General features: G+C 33.0%; 1 protein-coding gene across 1 annotated transcript; it reads right to left on the minus strand.

Moving 5' to 3' along the window:
• Positions 1–553: 553 nt before the first annotated feature.
• On the minus strand, positions 554–19,259 carry LOC136274526 (fucolectin-like). The gene is made up of 4 exons (XM_066081613.1): positions 18,580–19,259; positions 18,241–18,354; positions 8,359–8,586; positions 554–1,090 (listed from the first exon to the last, which is right to left on the minus strand). Exons 1-4 carry the CDS (start codon positions 18,602–18,604, stop codon positions 876–878), a joined length of 582 nt encoding a protein of 193 aa, XP_065937685.1. The 5' UTR covers positions 18,605–19,259; the 3' UTR covers positions 554–875.
• Between the last annotated feature and the right edge of the window lie 1,605 nt (positions 19,260–20,864).

Here is a 20,864-nt window from a genome sequence, read left to right on the forward strand (position 1 = left end):
TGTGGTCTTTGGATTTAATGCATTTATTTCTTAATAATGTGCATATTCTGTTTGTAAATAATAAATTGACCGATTAATTTGATGTAAGTATTCTCCTGTGTGTAAAATTTGATAATTTCATTGAAACCGAGTAGCACGGCGAGGATGTATGTCCACACAGGTGAGACCTCTACAGCAAAGTACTTTGAACTGTTTAGAGGTATGTGCCTTATATAGGGGTTGTAAGGACAGCAGTAATGAAAAAGAAATATGGCGGAAAGTGCCTGTTCACGAGCGGTGTTCAGCTTTAAAAAATCTTCGGGTTAGCGACGGGTTGTAACTAAATCAAATGGTTTATATTTTAGTTTTCACAATTTTAAATGTTAAATAATCTGTACAGAGCAATCAGAACAGGTTTTGGTTTCAAATTGTCTTCAAGGATTTCAAATCTAAAACACTCAAATAGAAGAAAAGTTGTATATATTTTGTTGTGCAAATAATTACCATGCCCTGTTTACTGTTCTATTAAAGAGAAAACAAAATATACCATAAATGCAATTTATTGACACCACAGTAATTAAACAGAAATAAAACCAATACGTACTGATCAAAATAATTTAAAATACGTTGAATTAAGTATTAAGGTACATTAAAAAGCTTTACAGTTACATGTATATCCAATGTAAGTAAGTTTATAAATAAAAGTCAAACATGTAACACTAAAAGTAAAAAACATATAAAGGTATAAATAGGGCAATAGCTGTAGAATTTTAACTTGAAGCGATTTGAAAAGTCACATTGAATAGGAACAGATAATCAACTCCTCAGGATGCGAAAACATATACATGTGTCTGAAGTCGGCAACATTTCAGCTTAGTAATCGGCTTTAATGAATTTTAGACAGAGACGCCAAACACGACAACCTCACAAAGAGTGAGAGCTTTAGTTGTCTTGGAGATCTTAACGAATCTTCCTTGTGGTGACGTCGGACAGTCGATGACGACCAGCTGTGACGCGGTACCGGGACCAGCAAAGAAACCACAGGGAATGTTGACATCAGATTCTGTCAGCCCTACAGTGACAGTAACGTCCTGAAGTCGGTATGACAAATCTAAATAAAAGTCAAATAACAGGTGTAAACTAGATGCTGTTATCTTTTGTTTTGTAGGCCTAATGGTCACAATAATATGCACAATATATTTAATTGTACCATAGCTTGGCGAGATTTCTATTGTTAAAAGTGTGGGTTATATGTACATACCCCACCCTTTTTTAAAACTCCGCCAACTATCTCGAGTAAAAACAACATCAACAAAGTTGTTTTAGCGCATCCATAATACTCCACAGTAAGAGCTTCCTCCAGATCAAAATTGCCAAAACTCAACACGGATAAATGACTCGACTAATTTAGTTCGTCAAATAAATCTCATTTTTAACTCGAGAAAAAACAATATCGGCAATGGCTTTGTCAAAAAGACTTAATATTCCTCTCCATATGTTCAGACAAGTAGAGAAACGTTTGTTAAATGAAATAAGGGTATCCTGTTTAAAGGTTTTATAGAAAGTCAATCACGTGATAAGAAAGCGTTTGAATAGAAGACTTGTTTTGTGGACTGAGTGAATAGCGGTAGCCAATCGAATTTGAAATTACCCAATCACGGTTTCGCGAAATGCATTTCTCAAACAATTTTTTTTTGCTTAGTGATTGATTTTGTTCAAAAATACATGTTTTTTCAGCCACTTTTAAAAAACATACATTGATACATAGTATGAAATAAGATTTAAAAAAATTAATTACCTTCATCAATTTGAATTTAATTTCAATTATTTATTATTTATTATTGATGCATTGCCCAATTTAGGGTTCGTACATATGAAATTGTGTTAATAAGTTTAATTCTTTGAAGCAAATATCGGTACAATAAGTCGGAAAATGAATGAATATGAAATAAAAATATAACAATGAGAAGTCGATCTATTCATTAGGGCTATGAATGTTTTCAAAAAATGAAGAATAATTAATCTTTGTCTGGGATAGAAAGTCATTTTGGAAATTCACGAAGTACAAGACCAACGCATTGACACCGTATTGATTAGACGCAAGTGCCCTCCCGATATTACTATAATAATAAGATATAATGAATAATCGTAAACTATAGTACAAGTAACTTACCCCATATAATATTGTTGATTATGTGCAGATACGCTCCCTCGTGTCATTATGACCACGCCCATCGGGTATCTGCACATAACCAACAATATTATATGGGGTAACTACTACATATAAATATAACATAGAAAAAGCCTAACCCAAGTATTTCCCCTAAATTACACTTCCCAGAGCAAGTTTTATTTTTCATAATTTGCATGATTGACTCATCCGAAAAGGCAACACATTAACCAAAATATGATTATTTTGTTTATAACGTAAAAAAGAAAAAGTTGAAATTTTCTGAGATAATTCTTCAAGAAAAATGTAATACCGGTAAATAAGAATGTTTAAAGTTTTACGAGATCTTGCTTTGGCGATTATAATATTGTTCCGGGTCATAATTACAATGAATGTGCCTAATATTGACAAATAAATTTGTTGGAAGTTGACACATGGTGTGCACCTTAATTGTAAGATGAGGCAGGAATAAGTATGCTAATTCATTTTCTTTAGCGGGTTATTTTGATTTTTTTTCTGCAATGATGGCTTCCATTATAACCGGCAAGAATCATCAAAAAAGTATTTTATATTATGACACATACATATTTACATCTATTTTTAACATATTAATATATTGTTTGTAAAAAGTAGGTAAATTCCACTAAAGTGCTGTTAATGTACATTATGTACATCAGAGCGTTAGCAACAAGTTACAGTCGTCTCCTATTGGAATTTGAGTCTGACGTCATCATAATTGTTTTGTGCAGTCCGTGGTATTACGTAGGCTGCTGTACATGTAGGTTTCGACCAATCAATGAACGGCGTGTAGATTTCAGTATTGTTGTTTCTATAGAGCTATAAATTTACCATAACGTTTCGTAAGAAGTAGAGGGAATCATACATGGTGGATGTAAATATATCATTATTGTTGTAAATGAATAGTGTTTTTATGACTATATCGTGATGACTAGGGAAAACGTTAATTGTGTAGTAGACATTTGTTACTATAAGCAGTTTAATTAATGCCCCACTATGTATTTGCCCGATAGTAATCAGTCTATCATATTCTCAGCGCTGACTTTACGTCAAGTTTCTAAGTGAAAGCTTACTTCATATTTCTCATCTTCACTTACTTCCTGTATACTACACCAATATAAAATGGATATTTATTTCAAAGAAACAAAATGCTTGAACTGGGTTGCTTAAGTCAAGGGTTAAGGTCACGGCAAAGTTCTTTAAAAATATTAATATTTTAGATATTATATGTAATGTTTTCTATGAATATCGTAGGAAACAACCTAGACGTGACGCTTTTATATTTCAATAATTTGCAAAAAATAGGTAGCTCACATTAATAGAACTACTTTGTAATAACAGCCTTATAACCTATAACTAATAGCATTGCATTTTATAAATCAAGAGATCGAGCTAATCTGATATTATTTCCACTTTATGGATCTAACTGTATTTTAAATTGAAAAGTCCCTTACCCTTTAAATTGTGGGAACTTGAATCTTTGCTGCAAACCCACCACAAATATAAAGTTCTAATTCATTATGACATGTATTAAAATTTTAACTAAAAAATTCTAAAATTCCATCTGAACACCTGGTTTACACTTGCTTTTGGGGTCAACTGAACGCACTGAGGTGTGAAGCAGACCCATTTTTCATCTTAATATCTTACTGCCTGTAATTCCCGCCCATTGTACATCTATATTTTGAATACACATGTACCGTCTGTTGTCTGGGGTAAACTTCTGATCGGGGTTTACATTTTGTGTCCACTATGATTTTACTTTGGGTCCACTCTAGTAAACCCGGGGTAATCCCAGAAAGTAAACCCAGGGTTTAGTTGAGGTTTACTTTCTGTTATGTTTGGTCTGATCGATACTGTAGGATGGGAATAAAGGTGCATCATTCTAACCGTATATAGTCAATTATTATAACTTGAGTATATGTTACTGATCCCCGATCCCCCCCCCCCCCCCCCCCATTAAAAAAAATTCTGGATATCTAACAAACTCCAACGTTTATAAATTTTGTAAAGTTAATAAACGATATTGTTTATATTTTTTTTAATGAAAAAGTGCCATTTTTACCAGTTAATAGTATTTTTAAGACCACCAAAAATATTTCAATAGTTTTTTGACAATTATGGAAAATATGAATGTTACACAGGGGATTTCGCCACATATCATTCTCATATCAAAATGATATGATTCTTATATAATTGCGCTGATATGAGATGATAAAAAAGGGCATCATATCAGAATCATACAATGGGTATCATATTTGAATCATATAATTCTGATATGAGAATTATATGATAAGGGCATCATATCAAAATTATATGATCGCTTATATAATGATTATATAATTCTTATATGACAATCATGTAATTTTGAAATGATATGAGAATCGTATGAATATAATATGTGTGCAAACTATGGCTTTGCAAAGCAAAATATGCCCCCTATTTGACACATGTTTAATAAGTAGTAATAAGATACATAGAATGTATGCTATCCACATATTTCACATGCAAATACATGTAAAATAAATGTTTTCAGTCTTTTAAATCATTTGTTGATACTCCTCAACTTGCTGTTCCAACCTCCCATCAATTGGTCTTGAGAATTTTCATTGGTATTCCTTTCCAAGCCACTTGAGTTTATCTAAAATTATAGCTAGAGAAAAAACCCCCACAACAATTCTCAGAATTAAAACAAATTTAATTCCTGCAAATGATAACATTTAGATATTTCTATTCTTCTTGTTCTTTGGTGCTTCATTAGTTTTCTCAAAAACAAACATATTTTGACACTTAGAAATTAAGATATCAGTTTTTAAGATTTGTAAAAAAGCACTATGTTATAGTACACATGTAGCTTACGATGCGACGATATGTCAATGTTATTCACCAAATTTGGTGATGCAAATAAAACATGAATTTCCTATCCTCTTACACATTTATTTCCCATGTAATAATGATTGCTAAATCATTACATTTGCAAGCTTGGAGAGAGAGAGAGAGAGAGAGAGAGAGAGAGAGAGAGAGAGAGAGAGATTAAATGTCCAACTACAGTATCAATTTGACAAAGTAAAGTATTACCCTAAATTCATTTAGCCCTTCAAGTCTTTCCACCCACTTCTCTCTTTTTGATGTGTTAACCAAAGCACAAGACAAGTTTGGAGGTTTTATCCTGAAATGTTAATGCAACTACACTATACCCATGCTTAAGACAAAGAACATCACAACTTTTAAAAAGCAAAATCATTCACGTGTTGTTAACTATTAAATGAGCTTTCAAAAGGTTTAATATCATTCTAAGGAATCTGGAAAGTTTAAATATAAGTATTAACAGTGCAGTTAAGTTTTAAATTAATTTTCATGTTATTATATGTATCATACCAGATTCAACACAGGACGCAATCTTTCTATGAACGTGAGGAGAATGCCAGGATCTTGAAATTATAGTCATACATCTTCAGACTACATCCAGCCAAACCTTAATACTAAGCTTATGTATTTTAATAACCATTTGCTGAAAAATATAAAACACAAAATAAAATGATGAATATAAACATAGCTTAAACACATTCATATTTTTTAAAAAAATACTGACTTTCATACTACAATATTACTGAAGGTTTAGTAGAAATAAATACCATGCTACTATTTTGAAGATGTAAGCAAATTGTGAATAACCTGTTTTAATTAAAATGTAATATAATAACACTCATTTATGTGACGGTCTGGTCATTTCCAACAAATACTAGTACTTGTCTTGAGATAACTTGTTAAAGAAGAAAAAAAAAACAAACATTATTACATTATATACATATTTGTAAAATTTACTTATATTATCTGTTAAGTAAATTATTTTTTTAAATAAAATAAATAACAAAAATAATGTTAATGAATAGTTATACATAATTTTATGCGTGACATGTAACATAGATAATCAGTAAGACTTTCCCTGTTGATCTTAGACAGCTGAGAGGAGGCCTACTCGTTGCTTCACATCAAGCTTTGCTCTAGATTTCGGCTACTTTCATTTTGAAAGTTTTTAGTGTTCAGAATGCGCTTGATCTTCATAAATTGACATATATTTTGATTTGGCGATTGTTTTACAAAAGTGTTGTACTATCTTAATCAAATTTAATTAGCTATAGCTGCACAGATCTGTCTCTACATTGTGGGAAATAACGTTAGGCCTATAATTTAACACGTAGGTCTGAAATTTTTAATCATAATTTTTTTATTGTTACATTAAATTTTGTAACTGTATTTCCTCACACGTTTATATAAACACTCCGACTCTCTCCAGAGAGGGAATATAGTAGTTTTTATAAATAGAAATGATGAATGATTCCGATCGACGATCTACTCGAATTTTCTTGGGAAAACACAGCAACAGTTCTAAAGCACGTGCAGATTAATTCACAATCTACCGTCAGTTGATTAATATAATTGCTCGTAAATGAAAAAGAAATAAGACTGGTAAATCCTTACCTTTTTATCTGAAATCATCCTGCAGTTTCTGATCTCTTCTGCGTTCGTGACGTAAAAATATGACGTATACATGTGAACGACAAAATCGAAGCCGATTGAGGTTTCATTCCGGAATTGTTTACACCTGGCTTAAGTTGATTATATAATTCGTAAAAAAATATATTTTATTATATATGCCTTTTATCAATAATGATTTTATTCATTAAACAAAAATATAGGAAGTAATTAAGATGTATACACCATTTACCTACATTACTTGAAAGCAATAGAAATCCACTCATTAAATATTAAATTCGCTTATAATTTCAAATAAGCTTTCATATCAAACTAATAATAATCATGCCGCAATTAATTCTAAGGTATCTAAAATGATTTTCATACATTTCCTTTGGAAATATAATGATGTAAATCTCAATCATATAATTATGATATGAATCTTATATAATTTTGATATGATTTTAATATGATATAATTCTCATATGAACTAGTATTCATATAATTCAAATCATATCAGAATCATATGATAGGGAATATATAATTCTTGTATGAGTCAATTTTGATATCATTCTTATGTGATTTCGATATGATTCTTATATAAAAAGAACATATCAAAATCATATGTGGCGAAATTGCCTATGTAGGATTTGTTGTTGTTGTTTTTGTTTTATTTTATTTTGTGGTTTTTATTTGTGTGTGTGTGTGTGGGGGGGGGGGGGGGGGGGGTTAACCACTTTAGTAATCCAATTTCATAACATCTAAAACCTTTGACCTGTGGTCACTTGATGTTGTGTGTTGTGCACTTAGACAAGGCACTTTATCTACATTGTCTCCGTCAACCCAGCTGAAAATGGTTACCGGCTTAAGCTGGGGGTTAACCTGCAATGGACTGGTGTCCCATCCAGGGGGAGTCAATGACTCTCATCCGCTTAGCACCACGGAAACCGGGGACAAGCACCGGCCTTATGTGCCTTCATGGCACGGAGAAGGATTTAACTTTAACTTTAAAACCTTTTTGCCAATCTAATTTAACTTCAGAAAAATTTTTGTTGGGGGAACTAATGTCATTTTAGCTACTATTTACCCATCAGAATGACAATTTTTCACAAGGGTTTTGTACATCTAACCGATATCCCATTTCATAATTTAAGAGAAAATTCAGTTCTAGAAGTTTTTAGTATTATTTCTTAAAAAAACGTCATTTTTTGCTCCTTTTTGACTCTCAGGGTTAAAATAAAATTTCTACGACCTTATACATCAACCCGACGCCTCTAATTATATGCCAGAAGTTGATTTGGCTTATGCATAAACTAGTTAAATTATTGGAACTACATTTTTTGTAAAACAAAATAAATGTCATTTTCAGCATCTAATTGACCCCTTTGATGAAAATTAAATTTCTGAAACCTTATTGCAGATCTATAGGACACCCTAATCAAATTACAAAAGATGATTAGTCACTGTGTAAAATAAAAGAGGAATTTAAAGAGTTTCGGATAAATTAAAATAGTAATAATTTTTGAGGGCTTCATTCGATCAAATCTATGAACGAATTTAGGCAACATTTTCCTTTACATTTGCTATATAACGATTTGTAATGTTGTTGTTAGTTACGCTTACCTGTATTTAACTGTCTATTCTTTTGTTAATATAAGGTATGGACATAAAAAAGCACAATCAAAACCTGCAATATTGTTACTTTTTACACTAACCTCCGTATTTATCTATTCCTCTGTTGAGTATTCTGACAGATGTGATGTTATACACAGCCTGTAGATCCACCCTCCACCACGGATTTGTGTCGCCAAAATCTGTGTGTGTACACCACTTGTCTACGACAAATTCTGTACCGTTGTCACCATCCACTGCATATGTGGCGTTATAGTCACGAAATGTTGATGACTGTTCGGCAGGTTTACCTAATGCGATATTCGGCAGAACTGTCAACGAAATTACAATAAATAATAATATTTGCGTGATAAAGTTATGAGGATATAATTAACTCAATAGAGAAATAGCTGTGATAGTTGTTATAAAACTGAACTGTAAATGTAATATTTAAGCCATTTACTGCCACAATGGGCCTATATATTTAATAGTAAGATGACGACTGATCGGCAGGTTTAACTAATGCGAAGATCGGCAGAACTATCGGTAATAATACAGAGAAAAATATAGTATTGACTTTGATGGTTGTTAATCAAAAATGAAGCCGATCTGCAAAATTTTGTTTCATTTCATTTTTTTCGAAATATTAGGCTATAGACTATAGAGTTTTTCTTAAATGACTTCATATTAGATATGACTTTAGATATTATTAAAATACACACAAAAAATTATTTTGCATCCAAACTATGTCAACATCTATTCTAAAATTTACTGGCATTGGAGTGAAAAAATTATGAATCTGTTTTTTATGGAGGGTAATCGTGTTCAAATATCCAGACGTGTAAACTTGTAAATCCGAATATGAAATCATGTTGGTGTGTGAGCATGAATATGAATGAGTGTAATTTTGATCGTGTCACCTATAAAAGAGGAATAAACACTATAGAGTTAACCCCGCAGGCCTTCAATCGAATTTTTCCTACATATGCTCAATTGCAGCTGTAAAATGCTGTCTGCTATTTACATGTAACCTGCCACTATAATACACACTTTCTATCTGTAGTCTCTGCATTTGTATATCAGTGTTCCGAAATAGCACGGCTGACATGTTACAAATCACAAATGTAAAGTCTACAAGTTTGTCGAATATTGACATGACCATATTTGGAAACAGTGACGTCAACGATAGAAAAGGCTAGCTGCAGGTAAAGGCATGCCGTAATGGGGACGGAATAAATAAATATATATATATATATATATTAGGTAGGCTTATAATGGTTTTATCTCTGGATAATAACCTTTCTTGGGAAGTATGATTTTTCGGAAAAATAAATTATGAGCTTGGTGTACATTTTAACAAGAGAATGTATAAAAGATGCTAGGGAAGAGTTCGATCGGCTTCAGATATCTTCTAAGAACTGGAAAAAAACTACATATAATGACTTTGTTTGAACATACATGTATATAGATATAAATTGTTAAAGTCTAGAGCTAGGTTGAATTAAGAAAATATCTCCAAAAGCTTCTAATCGCTACCACAAAGTTGGGACAAGACCCCTCCACCGCGAAAAATTACACAGAGTCGGCCAGGTAGTCAATTAAATAACTTAGTTGCAAAGTAATCGATAAGAAAAACAAAATATTTAAAGACATTGGTTTTGAGATTTTGATTAATATGAGAAATAAGAAGCAAACCCACCTTTAAAAAAAAATATTCCAAAGTTAAGGTTAACTGTCGTGATATTAAAATGTGTATGAATTATTTTTAAAAATTATTCATTTTGCATTGTCGGCAATACATAGGGAAAAAAGATTATCATGCTGGTGAAAATTGGCATTTTTTTTTATTTCAAGCAATTATTACGGGAAAAGAGTATGACGTCCTGAATGTCAGTTCAATACAGACTCACTTATTGAAGATTTTTGATAACAAGTTTCCGGAGAGCTATTATAATACAACTTTATAGCCACTTGTGAACATGTACTGTTTACCATAAAGCAGCTACTTAATTTTGTAAAATATCGTCAATACAGTATATTTTAAAATATGTTATAATTAAAACTCTACTAGTTCATATACGATCAAATTCATCTGACCCACCCCGTTCCATACTTTTAGAAATCCAATTTCAGAAGAAAAAAAATCATCATTACAAAAACGTAAACATGCTAGTAGTAGTAAACCCTTACTCTTTCTTCAACACCTTTCCATTTTAACAAAACTTTGTGCTTTAATTAACTATTAACTATTATAAAACTTTTTTTTTTACAGTTTTAGATTGTTTTATTATCTATCTTTCACTTGCACAACAAAATCATTTTGATATTTAAAATATATAAATACATGTATACATTACAAAAAAGTGTGACGGACGGAAACACGGACGCACGGACACACGGACACACGAACGTACGTCCGGCATTTCTATGTCCCCGCTCCGCGTTGCGGTGGGGGACAAAAAAATCAGTTGATCACCTCCAAATGGATCTATGCCAGTGGTTGAGTTCATCCATCTCAACCGCTGCGTAAATGGTAAAGCAAGGCTTCCCGCCACAATATGTCTCATTCATAACTAGTTCAAATGGGGATCATGAGAATACCCCAGAGCACGCAGCATCGGGGTTGAGTGGGCGGGCTACCTCCCACACTTTTTTCGCAGCATACACTTTTCTTAACTTGACTTATTAGAAAAAAAGGAAGTGTCATAGGTGCACCCTATTCTCCACTTTTGTCGGAGCATGTAATATACGGCACTGATAATAAGGGATTTTAATTGAATTGAATTGAAGTTATAATGAAAACTACCCGCCTCCTTCAACCCCGCCCCCTCACCACGGATTAGGATTTTCCTTCATGATTTTGAGAATTCCCTCCTGTTTAAGCTCACCTGAGCTGAAAGCTCAAGCGAGCTATTCTGGTCACATTTTGTCCGTCGTCCATCTGTTCGTCCGTCTGTCTGTCCGTCTGTCTGTAAACTTTTTACATTTTGAATTTCTTCTCTAAAGCCGCTCGACCAATTTCAACTAAATTTGGCACAAAGCATTCTACATGTAATGGGAAGGCAAATATAAATTGCAAAAAAAACGATCTAAATTCAAAGCGGAGAAAACCTCGAAACTGTAGAAATAGGGGATGAATTTTTTAAAAATCTTCTTCTCAAGAACTACTACGCCAAATTCAATGTAATTTTCCATAAAAATCCTTATGGAAAGGAAAATATAAATTTCAAAAATTATTGGATAATTCTATTTCAAATCTGAGTTTTTACGAAAATAATATAAAAGGAAAGGCGTGTTTCAATCAGTTATAGCTTCGTGTTCGGTAATTCATGAGTCTTGGTAAAATGGGTAGGCAAAACCGGGCCGGGGCAAAAACAAAAGATCAGCAGTAATGAATCTGCCAATCTCATTAACATTTTCAGGATATGTTACTGACCAGTATATTTGAATTTGCTGTAAATGTTGCTGCAAAACAATGCGTATTTTGGAATTGACGATTGCCGATCTGCCCCGGCTTTTATTTTGCCCCGGCCCGAGTCTGCCCACAACATTTTACCAAGACTCGTATTCCTAACTTCTAAAACGAGGTTTTTTGTTTAAAGCAGCCATGACATATGGTGAACGGGTCGATCTGACAATGATGAATTTGTTTGTTGTGCAACAGTTCGCGTACGAAGGAATCTTTGAAACATGTGAATAACATTGGTGCCGATTTTGTGAAGTAAATTGAGGTTAAATATTTCAATGGGTTGACAGTTTTTACATATGACGGTAATATTAGCTTGTTTTGATTTTCGTTTTGTTTTCATTATTTATGCTTTGTAACCTGGGAATTATCGCCTGCAATTTGTACATTTTACGTATCAAATCAAACAGAGACTTTGGTAAATCAGATTGTTAACTGTTTACCTACGCAAATTAAGCAAAATCTGATGTATTAACAAATTACTAAAATACGATTCATTCTATCGGATATTCGGCATGATCTTATGCGTAATGGTGGATAAATGCAATGTGTTTTGTTGAGATGCTCAGCATTTTCTCGAGTTTATTCAGTTTAAATATATGTAGAGTTTCATATCGCTGACGGAAATATGACTAAAGTCATTTAATTATAATGCAGAAGACAAATTAAATTTTTGAATGTTTTTAATTTGTGGAATTGAGCGCATTGAGGTACAATTTTCTTCTTCACACATATAGGATTTTTTTTATTAAAATACAATAACTATTTTATATTATTAAAAAAAAATGACTAGTAAGTAGTTGAGGAAGAAAATGTACATATATGATATCTTATATTTTGATCGCTTTATAAAGTGGGGAAGGAAGGGGGGGGGAGAACAAAAATATGGGGAATTGGAAGTTAACAGTATATCCCTGCCAAATGTTTAGTTTTATACCTTGCGTAAGATTTTCTTATTTTGGGTAAAAATAGTATTCCATAAAGGTACAATGTCAAAGATTACGTGTACGCAAAAATAAGTGTAAAATTCAAATACTTAACAATATTTATTTTTTGTTATTCTACCGAGGGGTCATTGGCACAATATCTCTTGAACGCCCATTGTTGCTCACACAGGATGAATGACCATCTTTAGTCCTCCTTAAAGATAGCTTAAAGGTGTTTAAAGGTAGCTTAAAGACGATCTTTAAGCCACCTTTTAGCTATATGTGTTGCTTAAAGGTGGCTTAAAGAAAGCGTAAAGATAGCTTAAAGGCAGGTTAAAGACTATATTTAAGCCACCTTTAAATACAACTTATAGGTCCTTAATGTCCAAACTTCTTTAAGCCACCTTTAAGCTACCTTTAAGCCACCTTTAAGCCATTAAAAAAAATTTAATTCAATATTGTCCTTAATTTCCAACGAAATGTATTAACTTTATGAAAGAAAAGGTATTTAAACGGTTTTTGTTCTAGAAAGAAAAATGAAAAAAAAAAAACACAAAAAAAAACCGGCCTCGGCGAGAATTGAACCTGGGACCCTAAGTTTACTAGCATCACCAAACTTCCTCTGCGCCACGGCAACTTACATTTATATGTGCGTTTTTATATCCTATATATCATTGAATATTGAATCACTGTATTGAATGTGTTTACTTGAAAAGATTTTGACAAACCATTCAGTTTGTAACAATCAATTATATCTAATTTATAAATTGCATGCATGCATGTATTTAGAATGAAATACGGAACTTGGTCTTCAGTGAACAAAAATATATTATACCTAAATGGAAACCGTTAGGTTCACTATAGTAGGCTTTCTTAGTTAATAAATTTAAACCGAGTAGATATACGTTCATCTAATTTATAGCTATAAAAATGTAAGAAAGAAAATGAAATCATTTCTTTTATTAAATGCATTGATACTATTAGGGTATTTGTTCAATTTCCCGCAATTTCCCGGTTTTCATGATCGCAGCGCCGTTCCAATATGTTTAAATATTTACATGTAATTGTATGTACATGATTTTAAAACTATCAATTCTATAACAAACAAAATTACGAATTACCGGTGACGTATTTACTGCATGTGGCAATTGCAAATGACTTGTACATACAATTGTATGATGTGCCAGGCCGGGTATATTTGACATATTTACCGTTATAAATATATTTAAATAATCAACCCCTATTTATGATCACCGGTACATTAATTAATTAGCCTCAAGATTTTACTCTTACATACATGTATCGTTAATTTGTGGATGTAACATTTTTGAAACCCAGAGCTAGGAAATAATACTTTGAAAATGAATTACAAATGTAAATTAACTTTTATTCACTAGACTTATCGTATACTCGTACATACTAAGATTCAACGCCTTTAGAAACCATGACGTGCACCTGGGCACACGACACACCTGTTGTGTATATCTTGTATATTCTGTGTTAGTTCCAGGGGTTTTCTTAAGTTGGACAAACAATAGACTTTAATTAGATATACACAAACATGCACCTGGGCACACGACACAACTGTTGTGTATATCTTGCATATTCTGTGTTAGTTCCAGGGGTTTTCTTAAGTTGGACAAACAATAGACTCTAATTAGATATACACAAACGAACAAAACTATGTCTAGACAAACAAAGCAGTAATATCCTGCCCGATATAACAAATGCAGTTAAGAGTCTTTTCATCTTTAACATGTATCTAGAAGATCTAGAGTTAGAAATAATGAAAATTGAAAAAAAAATACAAACCTTAAACCGATTATCAAATTAAATCATGCATTTTTGGTTCATTATCTTTATTTTGTTTAATAACCGGATGAACTGAGAGAGAGAGAAAGAGAGAGAGATTTTTTTTCACCGATTAATTTATCACACTTAATTAATAGGAAACAAACATACTTTAATTAGTTTTATGCACATATTAAGATACAGAGACTGCGCTCATCCCTACAATAATTTTGAAACCCCCCAAAAATTATAAAGAATTTTATAACGGCATTCTGTGTCCATCGGAGCGGTGCTGATGATAGCGATCTGTGTTTCATGGAGCGACGATTAAAACCGCCTGGAACCCCCCCCCCCCCCCCTTTCCTTGGAAATTATATTATCACTCGGATGACCCCCTCCCATCCCTATAGAAGAGCTTTTGCATTTAATATATGTTTTTATTGTTTAGCTTGATCAATATTGACTTAAAGGCCACTTAAAGACAGTGTAAAGGCAGTGTAAAGAGAGCGTAAATGCCACTTAAAGATGCTTAAAGGTGGCTTAAAGGTAGCTTAAAAGAGTTTGGACATTAAGGACCTATAAGCACTTGCTTAAAGGTGACTTAAAGGCGGTTTAAAGGTTGTATAGCCTTTAAGCTCCTTTAAGTCACCTTTAAGCAACCTTTAAGGACTTGCTTAAAGATGGTTTTTCGCCCTGTGTCAGGTGAGCGATGTGGCCTCATATGCCTCTTGTTTAATTGCTTGACAAGATTTTTCGATTGAAGATTGTAAGTGCTTGAATATCCTTTCCTTTTACTTGATATCTCTTAATATAACAAAATCAATTTAAAATTTGATTGATTAATCTTCCGCTTTCATGCTTACTTGCAGTTATTTGAATGATATACTAAGTACGCATGTACATTCCTAGAATAATATAAAATTATTGAATTTCAAGTCATGTACATGCACTAGATTGAAGAAAAAGATTGAAATTTCTTTTAAAATATTAAACGTTCCGTTTATGAATTTATTATCAGCAGCGAAAATTAAAATTCATTTCTTAAAAGATAACATCATCGATCCATGCATTCCTCCACTGAAAAATTTTGTCAGCCAAGCTTTTCGGAAAGCTATTACTTGTTTGCAGGATAATATGTAAGATACAGGATATAGGCTATGATAGGATTGTTTTGACAACTTTCAAGATACATGTAGCAGCATTGTACACATAGTTTATTAGCTACTAGTATTTCTTTCCTGATTACCGACGAAATACAATATAAGGATAACCCACGAGGCACTCCGAAAAAATCATTCATCTAGCTTTCAAAGAGCGTTAATAACATATCGTTCATCGTGCATTGACCGTTCATTAGTGCTCACTAAATTCCGTTTAGCGTGCGCTTACCGTTCTCTCAGACTGCGCTTACCGTACGCTTAGAGTGCGCTCACCGTTCATCCACGGTTCAAGTGGGAAAGTAGAACGTTTCAGGGACTGTAACGGTCTTTGATTCTACCCATGTTTGAAACACCCTTAATTGTCCAGATTTTTTTATTTGTACCATAAATCTGCCTTTTACATACACTGACTTTCTAGTCTTCTGTCTTCTAGTGTTAATAATACGATCAGTTATTCAACGAAATGATTGGCAGTTGTTCCACGAAGTTCTACTACAAAACCATAAAGGGATCCGAGACGAGTTGCATTATGTACAACGTCTTTATTATTATTTTTTTGGATGGCATTATATCCATTGAGAAAATTGCAATAATTTTGTAAAATGCTTATGTACCATTTATATATATCTTAATTCAATTTCATTTATAAAGTGTGAAGGAAAAATTAACAAAAAATAAGATGAAAAGATAATGTGGATAAGGATCCATCAACAGTGTAGTGACGGCAGAAGTAAAAACGATTATTTTTTAACATTATATAACATTTTACTAAATGCATTTCCAAAGACCAAATAAAATTGGAGAGTTGGTAATGAAGTTATAAGCAAGATACAGGGCTCACAATTCTTTGTCATGTATACAAGGCTCCTGCCCTGTTTCTGTTCACATTAGTTCAATTTACCGGTCAAGCTGATTTTTCCATCTTCTTATTAATTTTAGGCATAAATAAACAGATCTTAACGTTTACTACATTCGTTTTTGGTCTAAAACTGGAGTTTCCACTTCAACGTTCAAAATGTAAACAAAGCTTTGTTGTCATAGCAAAGAATTGTTAGCATTTTAACTTGCTTATAACTCAAAGAATGACACTTAAATTTGGTTGCCTATAAAAAATGCCGTACTGAAGCAATGTAATTTTTAAAATCAAGAAAATAATTTTTGGCCAAATCCGTGACCATGCCTCCTTAATATGCAGTCAGTTTTTACTTAGTGTCAGCAGAAGAAGAAAAAACCGAGTTTTTGAATATTTAATACATGTGTGTATAAAATCATACTATATCACCATTTTACTCTGACTTGGATTATTAACCCTATACCCAGAGGTCATAAAATGTAAAAAAAAAAAAAATATGTATAAAGCTTTGTAGTCTTTCTTGATATACAGTCAATTTCTACTCAGTGTCCGCACGTGAAAAGAAGAGTTTTTAACATTATATGCAACGATACTAAACTAGCATTTTTGCATCGACCTAGAGGTGAATCGCGTAAATTTGAACACCTGAAATTTACAATTATGGTAGAGATATGAATGCATTATTTTCAGTAGATTTTCTTATATACGCAGAGAAAAAGTAAAAAAATTATAACAAATTTGGACCTGCCCATAGGCAGTCGTAACAAAGAGTCATAAAATTTACAATTTATGATGCATCATGTCACATTTTAATGGAAACGGCCAAAGTAATTTTTATTACGAAGTTATAAATGGGCAAATGTTAACGCACGACGAGCGTCGCATTAACACGGACGGCGACGGTGAAATACTAATTCTAATAGGTAATCAGAGTGCCTCAAGTGACCTAAAATTGAAAATACCTGATGTACTTTACCACAGTTCCTTTTATTTGAATGTTTGAAAATAAGGTATAAATACAAATACGTCAACATCAAATAAAGCTTATGAATGTGTAAACCTTTTAAAACTAGATCTGACCTCTTCTTTACAAAGAATATAAACGTCAAACATCCCTGTATTGATAAAATAATGAAACTATATCCAACAAAAAGAAGCTACAAATAACAGTTTATTTCTTTATACAAATAGAAAAGATAAAGTTGTAATAACATGTTTGTATTTAAAAATACGAACACTGGAAAGATAAGTATCCATTAAAAGAGATAATGACAAACATGAGAGAGAAAGACTTATACACAGAAATAGCAATCAAACTTAAATTAAGAGAGTCGGAAAGAAACACAGAAACAGAGGAGCAAGGCATACCTCAAATAAAGCTTATGAATTTGTAAACCTTTTAAAAATTAGATCTGACTTCTTCTTTACAGAGAATATAAACGTCAAGCATGCCTGTATTGATATAAAAACTATATCCAACAAAAATAATCTACAAATAACAGTTTCTTTCTTTACACGTATAGAAAAGATAAAGATGTAATAACATGTTGGTATTTAAAAGTACGAACACTGTAAAGATAAGTATCGATTTAGAGAGATAATGACAAACATGAGAGAGGAGGGCAGATACACAGAAATAGCAATCAGAGTTGATAAACATCAACTTAAATTAAGAGAGTCGGAAAGAAACACAGAAAAAGAGGAGCAAGGCATACATATTTATATTGATAGAGGGAAAAGAGAAATATACATTAATATTGATAGAGGGAGGAAGAATAATATACATTTACCTTCATTACAGAGTGCCCCTGTGAATCCACCAGCGCATGCACACGTGAAAGATCCATCGCTGTTGCTGCATGTTCCTCCGTTTTGACAAGGATTGTCAAGACATTCATTGATATCTAAAAGTTATGATTTTTACCTGTTATATCATCCATAATAAATACTAGAAAAACAATATTACATCAAAACTTTCAATAAAAAAATACAACACAGCAACATCAATTAATACATTAAAATGCATGTAATAGTCCTCGTATTTAAAGCCGACATGAATTCATAAATACGCATTATTTCTCTTTTATCTCCGACTACCGCCATATTAGTTGTGTCTCATCGATACACACCCCCTATATAACTGCATTCAGGCATTCCATACACCCGAACCTTGGACGAAAAGACGTGTAGAAAAACGTATTGAACAAAAATAATATGACAACCACTAAACTTGCAAGGTATATCTAAGCGAACAACGAAGTAGACAGACTGAAACCAAGGTACAGATACTTAAAAAATCCTCGATAATTGTAGACCGCTTCCTGTGTTGTTTTTGTTTAAACATCGCATATGCGCAAACCACACACTATGGCAGATCGAGCAATGTCAATAACAGGGTGGATTTTAGAAACTGAGCTTTTTGTAGAAATCGATGGAACGATGTTACGTGTTACTTTCATGGATTTACTATTATTGAGATACTGAGTCGGAAAGAAACACAGAAAAAGAGGAGCAAGGCATACATATTGATATTGATAGAGGGAAATGAGAAATATACATTAATATTGATAGAGGGAGGAAGAATAATATACAATTACCTTCATTACAGAGTGCCCCTGTGAATCCACCAGCGCATGCACACGTGAAAGATCCATCACTGTTGCTGCATATTCCTCCGTTTTGACAAGGATTGTCAAGACATTCATTGATATCTAAAAGTTATGATTTTTACCTGTTATATCATCCATAATAAATACTAGAAAAACAATATTACATCAAAACTTTCAATAAAAAAATACAACACAGCAACATCAATTAATACATTAAAATGCATGTAATAGTCCTCGTATTTAAAGCCGACATGAATTCATAAATACGCATTATTTCTCTTTTATCTCCGACTACCGCCATATTAGTTGTGTCTCATCGATACACACCCCCTATATAACTGCATTCAGGCATTTCATACACCCGAACCTTGGACGAAAAGACGTATTGAACAAAAATAATATGACAACCACTCAACTTGCAAGGTATATCTAAGCGAACAACGAAGTAGACAGACTGAAACCAAGGTACAGATACTTAAAAAATCCTCGATAATTGTAGACCGCTTCCGATGTTGTTAGCTCACCTGAGCAAGTAACAAAAAAAAATATTGTAATGTATTGGAATTTTACACTTATTTTTGCATACACCTAATTTTTGACATTGTACCTTCAATGAATACCATTTTTACATAGAATAAGAGAATCCTACGCAAGAAATAAAACTTAACATTTGGTAAGGGTTCACCGTTAACTTCATATTCCCCTTTATTTTTATTTTCACAACTTTGAATCTACACTACCTGAAGTTGCTTCCACACAAGTTTCAGCTTTCCTGGCTGATTAGTTTCTGAGAAGAAGATTTTTAAAGATTTACTTTTTATTCCTATGTAAAACTTCGACCCCATTGTGGCCCCATCCTACTCCCGGGGGTTATGATTTTTACAACATTGAATCTACACTACCTGAGGATGCTTTCACACAATTTTCAGCTTTCCCGATCTTATGGTTCATGAAAAGAAGATTTTTAAAGATTTATTCTATATATTCCTATGTAAAACTTCGACCCCCCCCCCCCATTGTGGCCCCACCCTACCCCCGGGGGTCATGATTTTCACAACTTTGAATCTACACTACCAGAGGATACTGTCACACAAGTTTCAGCTTTCCTGGCAGATTAGTTTCTGAGAAGAAGATTTTTAAAGATTTACTCTATATATTCCTTTGTTAAACTTCAACCCCCCCCCCCCATTGTGGCCCCAACCTACCCCTGGGGGTCACGATTTTCACAACTTTGTATCTACACTACTTGAATATGCTTCCACACAAGTTTCAGCTTTCCTGGCTGATTAGTTTCTGAGAAGAAGATTTTTAAAGATTTACTTTTTATTCCTATGTAAAACTTCGACCCCATTGTGGCCCCATCCTACTCCCGGGGGTTATGATTTTTACAACATTGAATCTACACTACCTGAGGATGCTTTCACACAATTTTCAGCTTTCCCGATCTTATGGTTCATGAAAAGAAGATTTTTAAAGATTTATTCTATATATTCCTATGTAAAACTTCGACCCCCCCCCCCATTGTGGCCCCACCCTACCCCCGGGGGTCATGATTTTCACAACTTTGAATCTACACTACCAGAGGATACTGTCACACAAGTTTCAGCTTTCCTGGCTGATTAGTTTCTGAGAAGAAGATTTTTAAAGATTTACTCTATATATTCCTTTGTTAAACTTCAACCCCCCCCCCCATTGTGGCCCCAACCTACCCCTGGGGGTCACGATTTTCACAACTTTGTATCTACACTACTTGAATATGCTTCCACACAAGTTTCAGCTTTCCTGGCTGATTAGTTTCTGAGAAG

Source organism: Magallana gigas, chromosome 1, assembly GCF_963853765.1.
Source record: "Magallana gigas chromosome 1, xbMagGiga1.1, whole genome shotgun sequence".
Classification (NCBI taxonomy): domain Eukaryota; kingdom Metazoa; phylum Mollusca; class Bivalvia; order Ostreida; family Ostreidae; genus Magallana; species Magallana gigas.

Excerpts from the sequence above, each read along its gene's own strand:
- LOC136274526 (XM_066081613.1), bottom strand. The coding sequence starts at position 18,604 with ATGCCTGAATGCAGTTATATAGGGG. Across the intron at positions 18,355-18,579 it reads TGAATGCAGTTATATAGGGG|ATATCAATGAATGTCTTGAC; the intron begins GTGTGTATCGAT and ends CATAACTTTTAG. Across the intron at positions 8,587-18,240 it reads AGGGGCACTCTGTAATGAAG|TTCTGCCGAATATCGCATTA; the intron begins GTAAATGTATAT and ends TTTCGTTGACAG.